Source organism: Pocillopora verrucosa, chromosome 11 (assembly GCF_036669915.1).
Source record: "Pocillopora verrucosa isolate sample1 chromosome 11, ASM3666991v2, whole genome shotgun sequence".
Taxonomy (NCBI): domain Eukaryota; kingdom Metazoa; phylum Cnidaria; class Anthozoa; order Scleractinia; family Pocilloporidae; genus Pocillopora; species Pocillopora verrucosa.
Window position 1 is genome coordinate 20,271,097 of NC_089322.1, and position 20,604 is coordinate 20,291,700.

Genomic DNA, 20,604 nt, shown 5'->3' on the forward strand with positions numbered 1-20,604 from the left:
TCATGCATGTGATACATCACCAGAAACTCTTTTGTTCATATTGAGACTATTATCTGTTGTGTTACGGGTCAAATGTAAACAAAGAAGGTTACTTTTATTTACTCATTATTTCATTACAGTCCAAAATTGAGTGAAATTGTTCCTAGAAAACTTGAGAAATGTCATTGTGGAAGCTCAAAGTACCGCGTAACAAACACCTTCGGATCTCGTTTTTCTTTCTCTCTGTTGGGTACTCCAACAAGTATAATATGAAACAGAGGTGAAAAGCTATCATGATGCATCAAATCTTTGCCGATCATTAAGTGAAATCTTTTGAGAACTAACAACTTACTTCATACTTCTTCCCAAGAATTCCAATAAGGAGCCATGCAATAACTAAATGATTCAAACGACTGCGCTGCTCTGGTGGCCTTATTCATGGGTGGTGATCTGACCTCCTCAAAAACAGCAGGGGCGTGTTTCTTTAATGATCACTCTACAGGTGGTGTCGAAGCCTACCCGCATCAGCTTTCACAGTCAAATTAACGTTAAATTTCACTGGGGGATCGCTTTGTTCACTTAGATCACCAGAACTCCTCAGAGCGACACATCGAAGGTAATTACCTAATTGAAACAATGAGCTGTTACATGAAACTATCGAAAGAAAAGTGATCAACTAGAAAATTTGATTAGAGAGCATACTTTACAATAATGTTCTTCCTGTTATGCTATTATGCCATAGGTTATTGTAATATCGTTTAACGCTCGAAGTGACTTTAAGTAAACTCTATCACAATGAGTTTGGTATTCGATTGACAGACTTTTATCGAATATAAGATGGCAGATCAATAATTTTATCTAAGAGCAATGTTTTGGCTCCTAAATTGAAATATATACTACAACTTCGCGTGACATTCGATGACAAGTGTATTTTCCTGTTTGTTGTTTAGATTGTTTGTTTATTTAGAATGTTTGTTTGTTTCTTACTTTTCAAAATTTCTCTATGCCTTTCTTACTATTCCAAAGACTGTCTTGCCAATTCTCTCAGTCATCCCTTGTGAACCATCAAAATCAATTCATTACCGAGTGATGGTTTGCTAGCTTTGCTTCTTGTTTAATTTTGTCTTCGTTTGCTTGTTTCCTTAAATTTTTCTTTAACTCCTGCCTACACTTAATTCTTTCTGATAACTAAATTACTGAAATCATTCGGGAAACCTGCCGCTGACGAACGATATTATATACATTTAATATCGCCCCAGACCAAGGTCGGCCTCTTGTTGACTTTGATTCGCTGTAAAAAAAAAAAAGAACTCAACTCGACGCTTTATTGTTACCTGAAGATCCACGAATTTAGTGAGAACAGACTAAAGCTAAAGAACCGAATAATAAAGAATAGCATAATGTGGAATGTATCTACTTGCCCAATTGACATTTTATTGATTTTTTTTTTAGCAGCTAGCAATGGAGTATCTTGGAATTATCACAGCAATGTTAGTGATGCTGAGGAGTTGTTCTGCAGGTAAGACTATAGACTTCTCCAAGATCCAAGACGCCTCCGCTATCCGTCGAAGAATCTTGGAAATATTTTTGCTGATTATTCATTTCAGAATGTGACCAGGGATGGAAATCGTTTAACAGCAAGTGCTATAAAATGTTTGAGGGAGAAAAGTCATGGGATGATGCGAAGACGTCCTGCGAGGGAACTGGTGCCCACTTGGTAAAGATTGAATCTGCTGATGAAAACATTTTCCTGTTGAACAGTTTTCTGCAGTTATTACCGAACGATAATAATCGTGAGGCTTGGACTGGACTCTCAGATAAGAAAGAGGAAGGAGATTTTGTGTGGACTGATGGTGCGACACCAGAATATACAAACTGGGCGGCTGAACAACCCAATGATGAGGATGACGAACAAGACTGCGTCGAGATTGTGAATGGTGTTTTCTGGCCCGGAGGTTTGCCACAAATTGGACTTTGGAATGATTTCCAGTGTAAAAAGGCGTTGATGTTTATATGTGAAAAGGCGGAGTAACTGATAAATGCTTGTGTTCAAGGTACGATTTTATTCTTGAAGGACTTTATCGATGTAACGCTACATGATTCGAACGTATGCCTACGTCGCGTCTGTGTTTCTCACGTTACACAGACATCATTATTTGTAACCGAAGTTAAAGTGAATCTGTCCTCGTACACGCTAACCTTGAAACCCAACAGTCTGTAAGCTTTATTGCTATCGGCTTGGCTATTGTCATCATCGTTATTAACTTCATTATGGCGATTTTAATCGCGAATTATATGTATTTCAGCCACTTGATTAATTCGTTCCCCAAACCTCTGTTACAGGCCATGGCTGTGCCAGGTCTAAGGATGTTATTTACGTCACTTTGATTGAGAACTGTAAGAGTTTGCTTTCCTATCATAAATTAAAGTATTGACCAGAATGCCTCAAATGATTTTTTCTTCAACAGTGGGAATCTGAGGAAGAAAAAGCCGCACAACTTCGAAAATTAAATTAAAGCAAAACTGAGAACTATATAATCAAAAAGAAACGGAATTTCAGGAAATCATTCCATTAGTCCCTATAGGAATCATATATATGATGATTATTTTATCAAAATGATTTTTTTTCTTTTCCCGGACGTTGCTCGAAATGCATCTTCATCCTCAAATCTGTTAAAAATTACCGATAAAATTGTCAAACGACTACAAGGGAATATTAACGTGGTGAGAGTTTAAAATCAAGGCTTCAGTTAGCCGACCCTCCGTTTCAGGTGGTAAGCTGTTAACATCCTGCATGTAAGAACTTTCTCAAATCTTTGATGTTCAATGTTAAGCGCCCATAATAAAGGGAAACAGAACAATGCAATTTACATGGCGATGAAATCGATTCTTATTGCATTTATCTGACTGCTGACCGCTGATGCAGCATTGCTGTTCCAAATGGTCGTCTCAGTTTCTTGTCTGAACAGGTGGTCTTACGAAAGGTGCGAAAATTTTTAATAGAATCAGAGAAGGTTGGGTTTTCCTTTTGTTCAGAGATCTGGTGGCTCGATTCATGACATAGTCGAATCAATGTCTGTAAGACCAAAAGAAATCGTTCCATGTTATGCCTGGCTCCATTTATAATTCTGCTTTCACGAGAGATCGTGGCCATTAACTCCCGAAAAGAAAAGTGCTGTTTTCGAGGAGGTAAGTGTGCTGCATAGAGTTACATTCAAACACATGAAATGAGGTGTCGTAGTATTTCAAATTACCAGCTTGTTTTTACCTTATTGTGTGGGTGTTACAATATTATATTCTTTTAAATCAGTTGCTTTTTTTTCTTTTTTTCTTCTTTATAGAGTTTTGAGAAATAGTTGCGTCTATCTAAGCGATATTTTGAATGTTAAAGACTTTGGGAAAAAAGGCCGGGTCTTTGGTATTATTAAGAAGTTAAAAAGAGAAAGAATACGAGCGTGCGTCTCTTTTTTTTGGTAGCAGGTAATTAGGCAAGACCTCTCTACCGAGAGTATTCCAACTTGCTCTCAAAGTGAACATGCAGCTATGTGGCTGAAATGAAGCATTTACTTAATCGAACACTTTTAATCATTTCATGTAGTTAGGTTTTTAGAGTATCATAGCCGTTTAAATCCTGTGTCCTTTTAGAAGTAAAAAAAAGGATTTAGTTTCAACATTGAAGAGTCTTACGGTTCTAAATAACGTTTAGTGCTTGGCAGTGATATTTCGATCCCCAACGTGCCTTTGTACCAGAGAAAACTTTTTTCTTTATAGAAGAGAACTCTAAAAGATGACGGACAAGCTCGAATATTTTGAGAAGACATCGATGTTTACTTGACCCTGATTAAGGGTGACCGACTTGAAATACAGAAAAATACTGTTAAAATTTAATGCATAATTGCAAAGTGACTAAAAATTGCATGCCTATATAATTTATCACTTAACTGTTTGATTAAAGATAATTAGGAACGGGAAGGTTGCTCCGTGGCCTTAAATTCTACCTTTTTCTTCGTCCTCGAGATTTTATTATCCATGACTACTTCGGCTGCAACTGAAATTCCAATTTGGTGGGGGGAGGGGGGGAACAACACAACAATTGCTCTTGAGATTCCTTCAAAAGTGGATCTTATCTTATCGGAAAAATATCCTGTTTACAAGTACTTTACGACACGGGGAAAATTAGAACATCTGAATTTGCTTCTTTTGTAGGATTGTTCAAGGATGAGGTTGGATGGAATCATTATGGCATTACTTGTCACTCACTGTGTTGCAGGTAAGCGTTAAATTCACGGTAAACGGCAAGAAAGCCAAGTCAGTGGTAGCACAGTCACTTGGAAATCTTTTTGGCTTATTTAGTTGTGTATTTGTTTGTTTTCTCTTTGAAGAATGCGAAGAAGGATGGGAAACACCCGGGGAGAATTCTAATTGCTACAAACTGTTTACGGAGAAGAAAACATGGGATGCTGCAAACGATGACTGCCGAAACATAAGCTCTCACTTGGTCAAGGTAGATTCTGAGGAAGAAAACACTTTTGTGCTGAGGACATTCCTACAAATCCCCAAAGGCGAGGTAAATCGAGAGGCATGGATTGGACTCACGGATAAACTCGAGGAAGGAGAATTTGTCTGGACAGATGGAACACCAGCAGAGTATACAAACTGGGCCGATGAACAACCAAATGATGAGGATAATGAACAGGACTGCGGTGAAATCGCCAATGGAGTCTTCTGGCCCGACGGTCCACCGCAAATTGGAGTTTGGAACGATTTTCAGTGTGATGAAAATCTCATGTACATTTGTGAAAAGGAACCTTAAAAAAATAAATCTAATTATTCTCTTTATCATAACTAATGGCTCAGCTCTCAAATTCTTTGAATTTTTTTTTAAAGGGGAGTGGGTTTGGAATACGTCAAAGACGTCCAGTCCTCAATGTGCTCACAATGGACTGATCATAATTCATAAACTGGGGGTTGGATCAAGGAAATTTTGGTTAGGTCACGATAAAGACTTAACCGCCGAACCCAACAAGGCTCTCCCCCCCCCCCCCTTCCTCATGCCCCCTTTATACTCTGTTGACAACGACTGATCCCCTCCGTTGCCCCCGAAAATCATGAAGTTTTCGAAATCTATTCATATATCGTTACATTCCTGTCAAAGTATCATTAATGATCTCTTAGCTGAGAATTCTCAAGTAGTAAAGATGCGTCATATATGGAGCACATCAAGTAAAATTGCTAATAATAACTCTTTATTGTATTATTCATGACGTTCGGATAAATAAGCTTCTAATACGCCGTAGTCGAAAAAAAAGGAAACCAGATATGCCTTACATCTCATACAATACGTAAAAAGTCCAACACATACATGTTCCTTGGCATGATAAGATTTGAGCGTGAATGATTTTCGAAATAGCCCAATAGATTTCAATATACTTATTCAAATTACTCGGTCACAACTCGTCGGAACAAATCATTTGTTAGATCTGAGGGGTTAAGCAACGATTTCATGCTAACTAAATATGTGCTTACAGTAATGTCGTCTAATTAAACTTCTTGCAAAGGCACGGAATGCTTTTACTGTAAAGTTATTCAAGCGCATAACATACCAAAGTCCAATAGTCGTTGATCTTCCTTAGGATCAGGAACTTACAATGCAATTTGTATTTTGTGAACGTCGCCCATCCTACAAAAACGCTCAAAACCTATTACAAAAACTCTCTCCTCTAAATTTTCTAGATGTAGACCTCACGTATTTCGTACTCTAAATTACGCAGTGGCAAACCAAATAACCCTCTCGCAAAGATTTCCTTGTTCAATTTTTTAACTTGGTCCAAAAATAAAACGGGAAAATGCGAACATACGCTCTATGCGGTCTGAAGAGCAATATAGCAAATCATAAGAGGAAATATCGCCCAGCTTAGCTTGGTGGAAGGGAGTCCGTCGTGCTTCCTACAGCCCTGTGGTCAATTCCTTAAATAAAGTTCAAAAAATAGCTTCAATTTGACGAGCCCTCTCAACCTCAGCCAAGGTTAATCAATATCCGATATGACCATCAGTCCGGTCGAGAGCTCAATACTGTTAAATTGGTTACTGTGTGATATTGCCCTCGCCGTGAACGTTTTTGCGGTCATAGAAATCAATGCCTCGTTGCGTCAAAAATGAAGCACGTACTTAAAAGCTATCGAAAAAATTGAGTAGTGCGGTCAACAATGCCCTATAAAGGACGTGGTATCCTCCCCTAGTTCGCGGTCTATCGTCCGATTATTAATTGATCCATGACTTAAGCAGTATTTTAACCGACATAAGTAATGAATAGGTGCCTGCACATCTCAGCATTTCTCGTGTGTTGAAAAGGCTCTCTCATCTAAACCTTTTACAGGTAAGAGTTCATTCGTTATTATAATATTTTCTTTATAATGTTGTTTAAAGATGGCTTTGTCTTAGAAATACGAGTAAAAGGTATTAATTTCATTGCTCTAGAAATTAGGAAGTTTTAGCTCTAATTGGGTTGCTAAATATTGTTTGTGATACACCTTTACATTATGACAAAATCTAACCGGCAACGTTCAGATTTCTACTCAGGACAACCTTTATTAAGATAAATTCGTCTAAAGTAACCGGTTTTCTCCCGCAGAATGTAAATAATTGTTTATTTCTAATTTCTAGAATCGAGTCGTGAAAGTATTGTAGCTTTACTAAAGAAAAAGCATTTGAAAGCAGAATTGTTAGTGATTTGAAGCAATAAGGGGTTAAGAATTTGCAACTTCGAAGTAATCTAGTTATTATTAATTTTTTTTTTATGGTGCAGTGACCACAAAATGGCCCATGAGACAGCTTGGAGAAAGTTTTACATCCTCCTGGTTCTTCTCGTAAACTGCCGAAACGTTCATTCGAAGAGACAAGGTAACTAACACTTCTCAACACCATATCAGTAGCTTAAAGAAGAAAAGCAAATCGCAAAAAAATGAGGAAAAATAAAAAAACCTAAATTATGAACTAGGCTAGGATTTCTCAAAATCCAAAGGTAAGGTTTAGGTCCATAATAAAATCCATTCGTGTCGCTTCTACAATTCAATTAATTAACGATGAGGATCCAAAAATTAGTCATCGGATAATGATATTTTACTAGTTAAAAAGGCCAATGTTAATTAAAACATACAGTATTTATTTAACGTCATAAACGGATATTCCAATGCGCTGAATGATTTTCCAATCTTGTACTGTGGAATGACGCCCGATTATATTATAATTTTTTTTTTCACCGAAATTAGAAATTGCTAATTGGAAGTCTCTTTACGTTTTACAAGGAAGTCTACAGATAATATCTTTAGGAGTACCCCGGATGGTGTGCGTGACAGTTATTTAAATGCGTGCGTGACAGTTATTTGAATGTTTCAATAGAAGTTGGAAAAAAAACGATGCATAATAAAACCAACGGGAAACTGCGCAGTCAAATTTAACTCTCCTTCCTATTTTTCGTTATTTGGTATCGTTGGTACATAAATTATTATTTAGGAATTTGACGAAAAATCTTAGTCTAACTACGGGTCGTTTAATTTGCATATCATTTGACAGTGAGGGAAGAATATCAAATATGTTGAAGGTTTTTTTGCTGTCTTCCGTATTGATTTTCCGACGCAATATAACTATTTCCTAGTGACACATAAATATTTTCAAAATAAAATGAGCTTTTTTTTAAGAAAAAGTATGCCAGTATTGGAATATCGATATCACAATCGTGTTGCCACATTAAAAAAAAATGGGACATGCACTATAGCTTATTCGAGTCATTAAGGCGTCTCACAAGAACATTATGCGTAAGTCTGAATGGCCTCAATTTTTTATCTCGGCAATCAAACATTTTTGGTGCATCCTCGGGCGAAGACAGGCTAAATTCAAATTTAACTTATTCGAATTACTCCCCCACTGAGACACGGTGAGTTTACCTCATACTGCAAAATACCAAATATATATGAAAGTTAGAAAAATCTGGAAAAAATGACAGTTGCGATGACTAGTAAAGGCCAGTATTAACGTCAAATACTCCGTCTTTGTGATTTTACACTGACATGACCGAAATTCAGTCTACATTGACGAAGAGTTATTTTAACATAATGGAAATGAAATCCGAACACTTTTTTTTTTTTATTTATGATATTCCACGCCATTTTAAGAACTCTACATTTGAGGTTGCAGCCTGTGGTTAGATACGTTCCTTATGAGCAAAAGTTAGCTTAGAAAGCTATACATCATTGCTTAGCTTACTTTTTTAAAGTCTTCCACTTTCTTTTTCCTGATATGAAGACCAACAAACTAAATGGGGCGAATTCCTACGTCCTGAAGACTAATATCCACTAAGCTGATTCAATTAGAGCTGGAGAGTGAAATCTTTCTGTTTTCTTCTTGAATCATCCATCACAGCTTTGGTCTTTTGAAATTAAATTTTCAATATTTTGCTCACACCGGGCTTAATAAATATTAAGACTATCTAATAGGCCGTGGGTTTGATTTTTGCAGAGATTATTACGAGACCGCCACTGAAGCATCGTATTGAAACACCAATGAGTCTTACATCTTGTGTCTCTCACAATTCTTACTTAAAAACAGTCTCTTTCTCCCTCTTAATTAGAAGCTGCCCTTCCCGCCTTTAGGTTTTCCTTCAGAGAATTTAAGCATGACGTTTACAACAGTCAGCAAAAGCTGAATTTTTTTGCCATCTGTTTTCAGCCGTTTGTGAACAACAGTGAAAATATCTACGCTAATATGAGCCAAATATTTGTTTACTATTTTTTTACAGTAGTTCTTCAAGTAATAAAAGATGACCGGCTAGAATTAAATTGTTTTCTGCTGTTGTAAACATTTTCTTTGTCTTAAATTCACTGAAAGGGACACTTTTTTAGGCCGCTTACATTCATTGGATTTGCGCTTTTTCGCCGCTTGAATTAAAGGGTTTCATATATAGATAGATAATCTTTATTTACCTACGGACAATTCATCAGCCATAAAAACATTCAAATATATAAACATGCATTTAATGAATAAGATACTATAAAAACTATACTTAAACACAAACCTAACTAAAGCTGCTTTCCACGAATGCCGTACTTGAACGTACTTCTTTAATTACACGCTTAAATAACCCAAAGGACTCTGCTTGTCTGATGTCACGAGGAAGTCTGTTCCAAAGAGTGGCGCCGCTATAGCTAAAGCTGTTTTTGTAACATTTTGTGCGCGGCAAAGGAACATTATGCTTGTTCTCAGAGTCTCTTAGGTTATACGCAGTTTCTCGCCTTTCAAATTTAGAGCATAAATAATCTGGAGCTGAACCATGCAGAGGCTCATTAAGGATCTTTGTATTTGCTGCTGGGAAGCTAGGTTTTTCCATCTTAGGAGCTCAAAGAAGTGACCAACATCGGCATCATAATTTTAATAAGTTAAAACACGGGCTGTTCTGTTTTGTAGTTTCTGTACCTAGTTCTGCAAAGTTATCCCGCAGTTTCCCCAAACAATATTTCAATAGTCGAAATGTGGTTGAATCAGAGCTTGATATAGTAGAAGCAAAGTTGCTTGAGGGACAAGGTGCCTTATTCGTTTTATAGCCCCAATGCCGGAGGCGACTTTCTTTGTTAGTTTATCGATGTGACTGCTCCAATCGAGTGTATTATCGATGGTTACTCCAAGTGATTTTGCAGTGGTGACCTGGCTAACTTGATTGTCAGAAATTGTGATCGTCGGAGAAAATGCGTGAGTACTGAATCTCTACCTTTGTACAAGTTAGTTTGTAGCACAAACGTTGCATTTATCTCAATAAAATGTTACGTTGTTTTTCTGTTATTTATCAGGTTCGGTTTCAGTCACGTCATTAGGATGTTACCAAGATGGTGTGAACTACCAAAGTCAAAGGATATTCCCCATTCTGTTTTTAAGAGTTAAACCTGCAAGGTGGTGGTCTGATAGTAACCATATCATACAATCATGTGCCTCTGCGGCTGCCGCCCGAGGATATCGGATATTTTCTATTCAGGATTTCGCAGAATGTCGCTGGGGTCCAAGCGCTGAAAGAGATTATAGCAAATATGGCCGTGGCTGGTACTGTTACAGAGGACTGGGATGGATGGGATCTGGCAGCGTGTACAGGGTTCAAAGTTCATCCCCAGGTAAGATACTTAGTAAATCGATATTAAATGGAGAATCAAGCTATAATCGCTGGCTAAACTTGTTTCGACAATTGTTTCCCAAGGATACGATAAATATATTTCTCAAATTTTTACTGTCTTCCCCTATCTTCCTCTGAATTGAAGAAAAAACGTCATTCTCCCTCTCTTTCTTAATGTTGATGTGCCTTATTCCGATTTCAGTTAGCTTGTGTCTTGATTTCGTCAGTGTAAGATTCTTTAAATCAAAACATCTCATTTTTTTTTTTTGTTCCTCATTAGTAAATGGAAAATGGGCGAGCTGGTCTCGTTGGAGCTCATGTAGCGCCAGTTGTAATGGTGGAACTCGAACTCGTCGACGCAGCTGTACCAATCCTCTACCAGCCAATGGCGGTGCAAGGTGTTCTGGATCCAACTCACAGACGCAGTTTTGCAACAGCAACCGCTGCCATAGTAGAGGTAGGTGCTTGGCTATTCTTTACCTGTCAGCATTGGTATATCAGTCATCTTATTGAGAATTCTAATAACGTAACGATCGGATTTATTTTTGCAAGATTGCGCAGGGATTTTTTTATATATTGATTTCGCTCCAAAGTTCATTCGTGCTTAACTGATAGAGCGTCTCTAAAATCATATATCTGAACTGTAAATTACAAGTACCATGCCCCTTTTATCCTACTTCTTTACCTCAGAAGGTTGAAGGCTCTATGTAAAGATTAGAAAAGCATCTAATTTTAAATCGATCGTTCATTGAGTATGATTCATTTTCACGCATCATTTTCACATTTCGGCTTAAAAAGACGAGTTTTGGTGACAAGCTACATGCAGGTTAGGCACAAACAGGTGTGTGCTGCTGGGCGGGGGGAGGGGTATGGGGGAGGGGAACTTTGGATGTTTGCGCACTCCACCCCAATGACCAAAACATCTCTCTTTTTTCATGGGTTCTACAAATCCCTTTGCAGTTGTTCATGGTAGGTGGTCAGCATGGCGGCCATGGAGCACATGCTCTCGAAGCTGTGGCAGAGGATCACAAATCAGGACCAGAACATGCACCAACCCCGCTCCAAGAAATGGTGGCAATAACTGCCGAGGATCAAACACTCAAAGAAGGAGATGCAACTCAAAGAGATGCCCCGGTATACTAATTTTAAATGAGCGGCTTTTTTATGACTACAGAACACGTAATTAAAGACATCTAAATTTAAAGAAAAATCTGCAACTCGAATGGACCTGACAGTTTGTAGTTTCTGAATGTGCAGTTTCCTTGTGACTATAAAATTCCGAGGTAATTCCGAAGTCAATAGCGCAGAATTTTTTGAAAGTTATTTAAATGTTTCAAAAGTAGTCGGGAAAAAACGGTGCATGGTAAAACCAACGGGGAACTGCGCAGTCAAATACATCTATCCTTCCTATTTTTCGTTATTTGGTATCGTTGGTATATAAAATTATTATTTAGGAATTTGACAAAAAATCTTAGGAAATAAAAAGCCAAAGTCTAACTACGGGTCGTTTAATTTGCATATCATTTGACTATGGCGGAAGAATATTAATTATGTTGAAGGTTTTTTTGCTGACTTCCGTATTGATTTTCCGACGCAATATAACTATTTCCTAGTGACACATATATATTTTCAAAATAAAGTTGGCTTTTTCTAAGGAAAAATATGCCAGTATTGGAATATTGATATCCTAATCGTGTTGTCAAATTAAAAAAAAAAAATTCATCCAAAGGTATGGGGGAGGGGGACTTTGGATGTTTGTGCCCTCCACCCCAGTGAGCAAAACATCTCGCATTTTTCATGGGTTCTACAAATCCCTTTGCAGTTGTTCATGGTAGGTGGTCAGCATGGCAGCCATGGAGCACATGCTCTCGAAGCTGTGGTAGAGGAACACAAATCAGGACCAGAACATGCACCAACCCTGCTCCAAGAAATGGTGGCAATAACTGCCGAGGATCAAGCACTCAAAGAAGGAGATGCAACTCAAAGAGATGCCCCGGTATACTAATTTTAACTGAGCGGCTTTTTTGTGACAACAGAATACGTAATTAAAGACATCTAAATTTAAAGAAAAATCTGCAACTCGAATGGATCTGACAGTTTGTAGTTTCTGAATATGCAGTTTCCTTGTGACCATAAATAAAATTCCGAAGTAATTCCGAATAACGCGGATTTTTTTTGGGAGCATTATGATCACGAAAATGAAAATAATCTATCAAAAACGTGACGATACAATTGATTAGCCGGACTCTTACATCGTGAGACAAACGGTTATTAAATAAAACCAAGATTAACGACAACATTTTCTATAAAAACTATATAACTACATAAATCAACGCGTAAGTGGTAATAACAAGAAGGAGCATGGCAGCATTTTTCTCAATTGTTGTTTGTATCTTTGTTGCTGTTTAACTTTAGTTAATGGAGGCTGGTCACGCTGGCGACGGTGGAGCTCCTGCTCCAGAAGTTGTGGGGGTGGATCACAGCGAACAGTTAGGACATGTACCAACCCCCCTCCAAGAAATGGAGGGTCCACATGTCCAGGAAGGAGCATTTTAGTCCGTTCATGCAATACCAACCGCTGTCCAGGTAACACTTTGGAGAATGTTCTTGATGTATTGAAGTGATGGTTATCAGTGAATTAGAAATGTAATCCTCATGTCCTTCTCAGTGTAGACAAAGACAGTTGAGGAAATCCTCTTTCTTCAGTTTCACTATTTTCAATTCTTGACAGTTATCTTCAGGATGTCAATGTTACTTAAGAAAGCAACTTAAGATATAAGAGCAAGAATGTTTGTGCCTCTGAAGAAAGTTGTATCATCTTAACTGAAAGGAAGTTTTTTAGCTTTCTCAAATCAAAGTAATGTTTGTTTTTTTAGCTGTCTAGAGATCTGATAATTATGTTTCCATGGTTTCCTCACAGGTTGTGTGGAAAGTAGCATAGTAACCGATAGATGTGGCCAGCGGTGTATGTGTTCACGTGGTCGCTTTATCCAGTGCACTCGTGTGAGACGGGAATTTACAGCCATGTCAAGAGCAGACCGTGAAAAATACGTCAGAATTGTTCGCACTGTGTCAACAGACCCCAGATACAAACCAGAATATGACAGAGTAATAACCCAACATAGAACAATATTCAATGCTGGGATTCACCAGCGAGATTTTTTCTTACCATGGCATAGATGGTACATGCTGCAATATGAGAACCTTCTTCGACGCGTAGACTGTACAGTGACAGTACCTTACTGGGACTGGAGCCAGGTATCACGTTCTCCATGGCGCGGTAGAGCGTCTGATTTGTGGTTCTCAGGAAATAGTGGTTTTGGTGGGAATGGAGAACAAACACCTCAACAGTGTGTGACAAGTGGTCCGTTTAGGCGAGGAGTTTGGAATGTTGTGCCATCAGCCGGGGGTGGCTGTCTCCGTCGCCAGTTTAATCTAAGTGACAATACCCCTGATTCCGCTGCAGTCGCAGAGGTGTTAAGGATTCCTCATTCGGAATTTGATTCCTTCGAGATTGCGCTGCGAATAAATCTTCATGACACTGTACACTGCTTAATTGGAGGCACCATGTGTTCATTCGACTCGGCTGCTGCCCCTGAATTTATGCTGCACCATGGTTTTATAGATAAGATATGGGCAGACTGGCAAAGAAGGAGTAGAAATCACATGAATGCTCATTTTCCCTCCGTCACTACACCCATGCCCGGCACAAACCAGCTCCGTACAACAGCAGTTTTGAATAACTTAAGATTACCGGGAGGGGTACGAGTGCAGTTCCAGAATCCACCGAGACCGCATATAAGAAACCGTTTTGGAGGTAATTAGCCGGTTGTTTCATCATTATCACTGTCATCACCGTATTGGTTTTCATCATCATAGTTATCAGTGTTATTGTGTTTTGTTATTGTTATCATAATAAACAATTTTTCACCAAAGTGGAGATGAATAATGGTGGATATTTATCAGGTCGCGAAAGTGCAAGAAAAATATCAACCACTTTAACCGACACTGGAGGTAACTAATACAGATACAGATACACTTGCCGAAAAAATAGTTTATTTCTCTCAATACAACAAAAAATGGTCGAAAATTTAACTCTCGAAGCGCGGTTTTGTTTCTTTGGCTGCTCGGAGGTGAATAGTCCTTGCTATTCACTTCCGATCTAGCCAATAAGTTTGTACGAAAATAACTATTCACTTGTGTGGTCTATACAATTTTTAATTATTATCATATTATTATTACTATTATCATTATTATTATCATAGTGATCATCATCATTATTTCTGTCATCATCATCCACAGACTGTGACAAATAGAGGAAAAACAAAAATAGGGAAAAATGAAATTCTTCCAAAAAGTCCTCTCAGGTTTTTTTGATAACAAGGATAAAGTTAACGCTATAATTTGATTCTCGACGGGATAGAAATATATTATTTGTATTGCTCTGCAAGATTTTGTGAAAAAATAGTTGTCTTAGATAGATATCGAAACGATTTCAGAGGATGACATCTCGTATAGAAAGGCCTTTCTACAAGTTGATTTATCATCATGTGTTCCAGGATTTTCGATCAGACCTCTACCTCCTTACAAATCCTTTTAACAAGCCGTCTGGTTTTCACCCTCGGTAGATGCTTTCATGAGCGCGCGGGTATAGGACAAGCAGGATACAACGGTTATCGATCGATTGATATTAATTGAACATTTTCTAATGTATGTCTTCTTACTAAACCCTTTCAGCCTTGACTACAAATTCGCTTGGCCAAGCTTCACGAGGGAAGTTTTCTGTCCTTAGTGAAAAAGCTATGATGCTGTTCAACGTCTCCAAAACAGAGGAGGAGAAGGCAAGACGACTAGGAATTTGGTTGCTGCCTACACACCAACGAGCTGGAAAGAGAAACTCCATGGACACCTCAATAGATTTTGGGTTTGATCCTTAGTCATTAATTTGCAACGATATCTCGCTAGCTTTATCAAAATCTACTTTTATCTCCACTGTCAATCATCCTTGCGCTCTTTAAATCCTCAAAGAGAAGTACAGCCAACTGATGTTAAGTATGTGTTTGATTTTGTGGCATATTGTCTCATTTTATTAGTTGCTAACTTCTTTGAATCAATGCAGATAAACTTTGCGCTTAACCATTAAAATCCCTAAGTTTAACTTTTTTTTTAATATGGTCTATTTAGAAAGGTGCTGGCATAGGAGGATTCGACCTTTGACCTTTGACCTCCAAGATCCAGATCTTCATTCAATTCTCAGCTCTAAATGTCAACGTTCTCTTTCATTTAGAACTTAGGGTTTGACGTTTCGTAAAACAGTATTCTTTACCGATTTCCTTTTCATCGTTATTCGTCTGAAAGATGTATTTTGATATTTTGAAAAGGAATTCCTTTTTTGGTAACTCCTGGAATTGAAAGGATTCCTTAGGTATAAGCAATATATGAAAAGAGAAAATTTTTGCAAATAGCGCTTTTCAACACCCTTGTTTTCATTTTCATAGGTAAATAAATGAAACTTTCCTTTTTCAATGACTCCAATTAATTTTTGATGATGACGTTCCATTGTCCATTGCGTTACCCATTCCGAACGTTGCTGTTATAAGTTTTGATTAAACATGGTTTTCTGAATTACTTCTTCGATTACCCGCTGTGTCAGGTGCCTGTATGGTTTTCCAAATGTGGAATGTTTTAAAATGATCCTTCGTCAGCTGGCTGCATTTGGACAGGGATGAATACGAGCATTAATTTATTGTGTTCCACTTTAAGAGAACGCATACTGTTCTTGTCGCTTCTTTCTGGATGTTGCGCGAAATCCAGGGGTTTGGTGTCATCTTTGACTGACTGACCTCCGGTCTTTCTTCCTCGATTTTATGCGAAAGCGTTGCATCCCGCTGACCAACATAATTCCCACGGGTTGACTCACTTCGATCTAGACGTCATGGGAATACAGAGGCGGATCTAGGAGTGGGGCCCGTCCGTCCCCCCCCCCCCCCATGTTTTGGATGTTTTAGGTAAAAGAAAAAGAATCGCAGAAGGAAGAAAAGCCGGCAGGGCAAGCGACAAAAAAACGGGCCTCCCCCTTTACTCAAGGTCTGGATCCGCCACTTAGAATATTTGCAGAAAGATTGCAACCACTCGATCGAACAAAACGAGTTACTACAAATTCGAATAGTGAGCCACACATTCGATATTGGTAGATTTAATAATGTTGTGGGTTTTGTTACATCGAGATAAATATCCATTTCTAAGCTAGACAGAATACAGTTTACCAATCTAAGATTCTTACTATCTGGTAGAATTTATCACTGCATCAGCCTCGTTTGATAAACGAAACACCTGTCGAATTGTGCGCCTTACCGCTTGTCTCACCTCCGGGATTTTATAACAATAAAGAAATGGATTAAGCGACGAGCTGAAGAAAATCAAAATTCCCGTAAATTCCCAGGCGATAAACAGAGATTGAGTTCTCCCACTCTTATTAAAAATAAATAGTGTGGTAACAACGAGGAAAGGGACGTAGCACACTTCTAAAATCACCTGTACCCATAGTGCACTACAAACAACTTTTCTTAAACGCGAAATGTTTGGTGAGAATGCTGCTTGTGAATGACTTGCAATTTGAGTTTCACGATTGCGAAGTATAAGGACTATCTTGGTGTAACCGACACCAGACACTGTGACACAAAAGACCAATACTGCTAAAGCGATGCAGATCGTACTTTTGCTGAGAGTAAATCTCCAAAAGGACACAGCGGTCAAGATGATGCCAAGTGCCCATAAGCCAATCACCACTGAAAAGGTTCGTTTGAATGTTACAACATGTCTGTAGCGGAGTCCTAACACCAAAGCCATAAGTCGATCCAAACTGATGGCTGCTGATGTGGAAAGCGATACACCGCACAAAGTTGTAGCGATGGTGATCGAGAATGTCGCTGCGTATAAACAGACAATGTTTCCTTCTTCTGTCATTGTTCTTATCGAAAACAAGTAAACGGCATGAAGAGGCCCTGCAACAAGAGCGACGAGAATGTCCGTGACAGCCAAGCAACGGAACAGAAGTTTGGATGGCGGGTGAATCGAAGATATCTTGTTGAGAGCAATTAAGATGAAAACATTACCAACAAATGCCGTGATGGATAGAAAAGCAACCACGGTTATTGGATATATGACATGGTTTCGGTGAAATCTTAATGGCGTTTCCACACAGAAAAGAAATCGAAGTGAATTCTGGCTTCCGTCGGCAGAAGAATGTTCCATTTTTCGGAGTTAATTCAAACACGTTGAACGTTTGTCTTGTTCGCTGCATTTACTGGTGATTATGCAAGAACATGAATTTTATTAAAACGTTTTATTTTCAGAGTGACATTATGTCAAAATGGAATCGAAAAAGGAACCACTTAGGCCGAAATAGTTCAAATAATGAGAGATTAAAAATCCCATTTGTTTATCAAAGTTTTGAATCACTCGAGTCGAGTAGTCTAACAAAAACAAAAGACCATGAAATGACTACAACTCATGTGTTTAAATTAGAGTCCATAACTTTTAGTTTGAAGAAACTAGAAAAGTATCTTCTAGTTCACAATTTACCGGCGCTTCAGTATTAATTTCGTTTTTTTTTTTTTTTTGCTGAAACAAACAGACTTACCTGCCAGCGCACAAGAAATAATCACGACCATGTTCAGCAGGTGATTGCAAACACCACACATCTATCAAAGGCAAACCAATTCTTTGCTTTATCTCTAATGAAATCATTTCCCGCATGAAAAATAATTGTAAGCTCAGTTTATTATTTTTCACGCATCTGCATCTGTAAATCACCGACAGTGTGATTTTTCTTATTTTGTGCGAATCCAAATTAGAAGCTGTGTTTGAATTAACTTTGCGTGTTCAAGTGCGCTAAAAATAAACATTAATAAAAGCTTGCGCATTGGGAGCTGTGAAAATAATCGCGAAATATATTTTTTGAGTCGTTCAAAAGGCTTCAACTTTTCTATCACCTCTATTCAGAATAATACTATTTAGCACGACATTTTCTGCTGACAATTTCAACCGTTTTCAATTGTTACAAGAGTATGTCTGCAATAATGGACAATGCCTACGAGTTCTGCTGACAGTGATATCAGTCCGAAGAGATATCCAGCTGGCTCTCGACGAACAACTGCAATTTGGTTCGGGTTTTTTATCTTACAATATAAACTAAAACGAAAAGCAAACAAACAAGCAAAAAACATCAATCAAACCAAACCAAAACAGAAGTAAAAAAAACCATTAACAAGAATCACACAAAAAGAGAAATGAGATAGAGTATTGATTTCGCCAATCAAGTCATTTTCTGTACCTTTTCTCCTGTTCTACACAAATGAAAAATAATGCAATTTCTTTAAAAGGAGTTTGACATGCAGCTTTCCAACAATGACCTATATTCTAAACCATAGCAACAATTTGCCCTTGGTATACACAAAACAAACAGCAACTGAAAATGGCAGATGAATTGTCAATAGAATCCTAACTAGGAATATAATTTTAAAATGCTTTAGTTTATTTTTTGACTTCCATTTTAAACTGTTAAGTTAAATATGCTGACTTTAATAAATTTGCTCCATTCAATCGATTTTCACCGAGAGAAATTATCGAGACAATATATCCTCTCGATTTTCACTCGTTATTTGCTATGAGTATTTTTCGTTTGAATTCAATGATTCTTAGTGTTTTTGCTTCGTCTTTGACCCTATTTCAGGCGATCATTATAAATGTTTCGTTTGTATTTTTCAAGTTCTTTTTCGTTCCTCTCTTCCGGTTTTACCGATAATTTATGATCAGAAGTTAAGATTCGTAGTTAATTGTTCTAAGCTGAATGAGAAAGTGTACAAACAACGTTTTCGCCCAACGAATGAAAACATCACTTAATAACTTTTAAATTATAACCATGCTATATCTGTGACTTTCGCAAATCATTTTTAACCATAAATTCGCTAATTTAATTCCTTTAAAAAAATGATTTTCGTTATCTTCATCATAAATTCGTTTAGTTTCGAAGCCTGGCGCTTGCTATCTGTCATTCATCGATAAGGCAACCTTTAATGAACTCATACTAGCATTGCATTCATTCAAATAGGGTATATTTGCCTACTGCTGTCAATGTGTATATAAATACAAAGAAACTGTTTTTCTACAGCATCACGTTCTACTGAACTGATTCAAACATGGCACAAAATTTTAGCGATGAAAATCCCCGCAGCCTGCTAGCTGAAATTTGTATCGCTGCTTCCAATGATTTGCAAATATCTTACACCATAGTCCTTTTGGTTATGAACGCTTTGCTGTCCATTATAGCATCTCTGGGAAACACATTAACCTTATTTGCTCTTCAAAAAGAATCGGCGCTTCATCCGCCCTCGAAGCTTCTGTTTCGATGTTTGGCCTTAACTGATCTGCTTAATGGTTGTATTTCACAGCCTCTGTATATCCTATATTTGGTATCACTTTTGACTAAACATCAAGATTGGCGAGGAGATCTTTGCCTTTACTCAGCAACCTTTGATCAAATCACCACAAACACTTTGTGCTTAGTGTCGTTATTAACTTCAACGGCGATAAGCATAGACAGACTTCTAGCTCTCAACTTAGGTTTACGATACAGACAAGTCGTAACCTTTAAACGAACTTCACTCGTTCTTTTATTTCTGTGGGTGGTATCCATCGGGTCTGTGTCATCCTCATATCCCATGTTGGACTACAACAAAGCTGAGATGTTTGTAGGAGCTGCAATGTGTGTTAGCAGTCTTGCAATATCTTCTTTTTGCTACGCTAAAATCGTTTGGAAAATTCGTCAACATCAGCGACGCGTGAAAATAAATGGGGGAATTAATAATCACGGAACTCTTTGTACAGACAGCGTGGCTTTGAATAATGCACGGTACAAGAAAACAGTTTCTAGTGTGCTTTGGATTCAGCTGACACTGACTATTTGCTACTTACCGATAATCGTAACTATTGGCTTAGTTTCCTCCAAAGCGCCAACATCGGCGCTCTACGCCGCCTGGGGAATAGCGGTAACTTTGGTGTATCTCAATTCATCTTTAAACCCCTTTCTTTACTGTTGGAAGATTAACGAGATAAGAGCAGCAGTTAAGGGCATAGTAAGTCTGTTGTTTCCTTTTTAAAGGGAGCTTTAGAGTCAGAGTATTTTTACATTTCTTTAATAAACATCTACAACGAACGGATGCACATTAAATTGGTAAAGATCTTCTTTTAAATTCCCATAATCCACTCGATCAGCAATAATGCTTAGTTATCTTTTGAACCGAGACGTGGAGACTGGTAGGGAATATTAATTTCGTTGCGTTCATTATCGTGACAGCAAACGAAAGAATCAATGACCATAGAGATTGTAATTGATGATTTAAGGTTAAAAGGTTTTTATGATCAATGGGAAAGAGTTTGTATGGCCTTGCCGTGTTCAAGCGTAATTTTAA

General features: G+C 37.9%; 5 protein-coding genes across 7 annotated transcripts; 4 read left to right on the top strand and 1 right to left on the bottom strand.

The window, feature by feature from the left end:
• The first annotated feature begins 504 nt into the window (after nt 1–504).
• Nucleotides 505–2,412, top strand: LOC131772820 (C-type lectin LmsL). Of its 2 annotated transcripts, none has more exons than XM_059088773.2 (3): nt 505–595; nt 1,432–1,498; nt 1,587–2,412. In XM_059088773.2, exons 2-3 carry the CDS (start codon nt 1,441–1,443, stop codon nt 2,009–2,011), a joined length of 483 nt encoding a protein of 160 aa, XP_058944756.1. In that variant the 5' UTR covers nt 505–595; nt 1,432–1,440; the 3' UTR covers nt 2,012–2,412. The 2 variants fall into 2 exon arrangements, with proteins under 2 accessions (XP_058944756.1, XP_058944757.1); XM_059088774.2 differs by having other exon boundaries at nt 573–595; nt 1,435–1,498.
• Nucleotides 2,413–3,815: 1,403 nt separating this feature from the next.
• On the top strand, nt 3,816–4,792 carry LOC131772842 (alpha-N-acetylgalactosamine-specific lectin). Its single transcript, XM_059088802.2, has 2 exons — nt 3,816–4,249; nt 4,362–4,792. Exons 1-2 carry the CDS (start codon nt 4,198–4,200, stop codon nt 4,790–4,792), a joined length of 483 nt encoding a protein of 160 aa, XP_058944785.2. The 5' UTR covers nt 3,816–4,197.
• A 1,299-nt stretch (nt 4,793–6,091) lies between these two features.
• Nucleotides 6,092–15,656, top strand: LOC131772821 (uncharacterized). 2 transcript variants are annotated; one of them, XM_059088775.2, is made up of 9 exons: nt 6,092–6,355; nt 6,785–6,879; nt 9,819–10,133; nt 10,413–10,589; nt 11,093–11,266; nt 11,955–12,128; nt 12,548–12,718; nt 13,053–13,949; nt 14,870–15,656. In XM_059088775.2, the coding sequence occupies exons 2-9, from the start codon at nt 6,795–6,797 to the stop codon at nt 15,067–15,069; spliced, it is 2,193 nt and encodes a 730-aa protein (XP_058944758.2). In that variant the 5' UTR covers nt 6,092–6,355; nt 6,785–6,794; the 3' UTR covers nt 15,070–15,656. The 2 variants fall into 2 exon arrangements, with proteins under 2 accessions (XP_058944758.2, XP_066030429.1); XM_066174332.1 differs by lacking the exons at nt 6,092–6,355; nt 6,785–6,879 and adding exons at nt 7,794–7,912; nt 9,576–9,720.
• Nucleotides 15,657–16,414: 758 nt separating this feature from the next.
• LOC131772841 (melanocyte-stimulating hormone receptor-like) lies at nt 16,415–17,386 on the bottom strand. Its single transcript, XM_059088801.2, has one exon. The coding sequence runs from the start codon at nt 17,384–17,386 to the stop codon at nt 16,415–16,417; it is 972 nt and encodes a 323-aa protein (XP_058944784.2).
• Nucleotides 17,387–19,332: 1,946 nt separating this feature from the next.
• Nucleotides 19,333–20,292, top strand: LOC136284239 (adrenocorticotropic hormone receptor-like). The gene has a single exon (XM_066174090.1). The coding sequence runs from the start codon at nt 19,333–19,335 to the stop codon at nt 20,290–20,292; it is 960 nt and encodes a 319-aa protein (XP_066030187.1).
• Nucleotides 20,293–20,604: the final 312 nt, after the last annotated feature.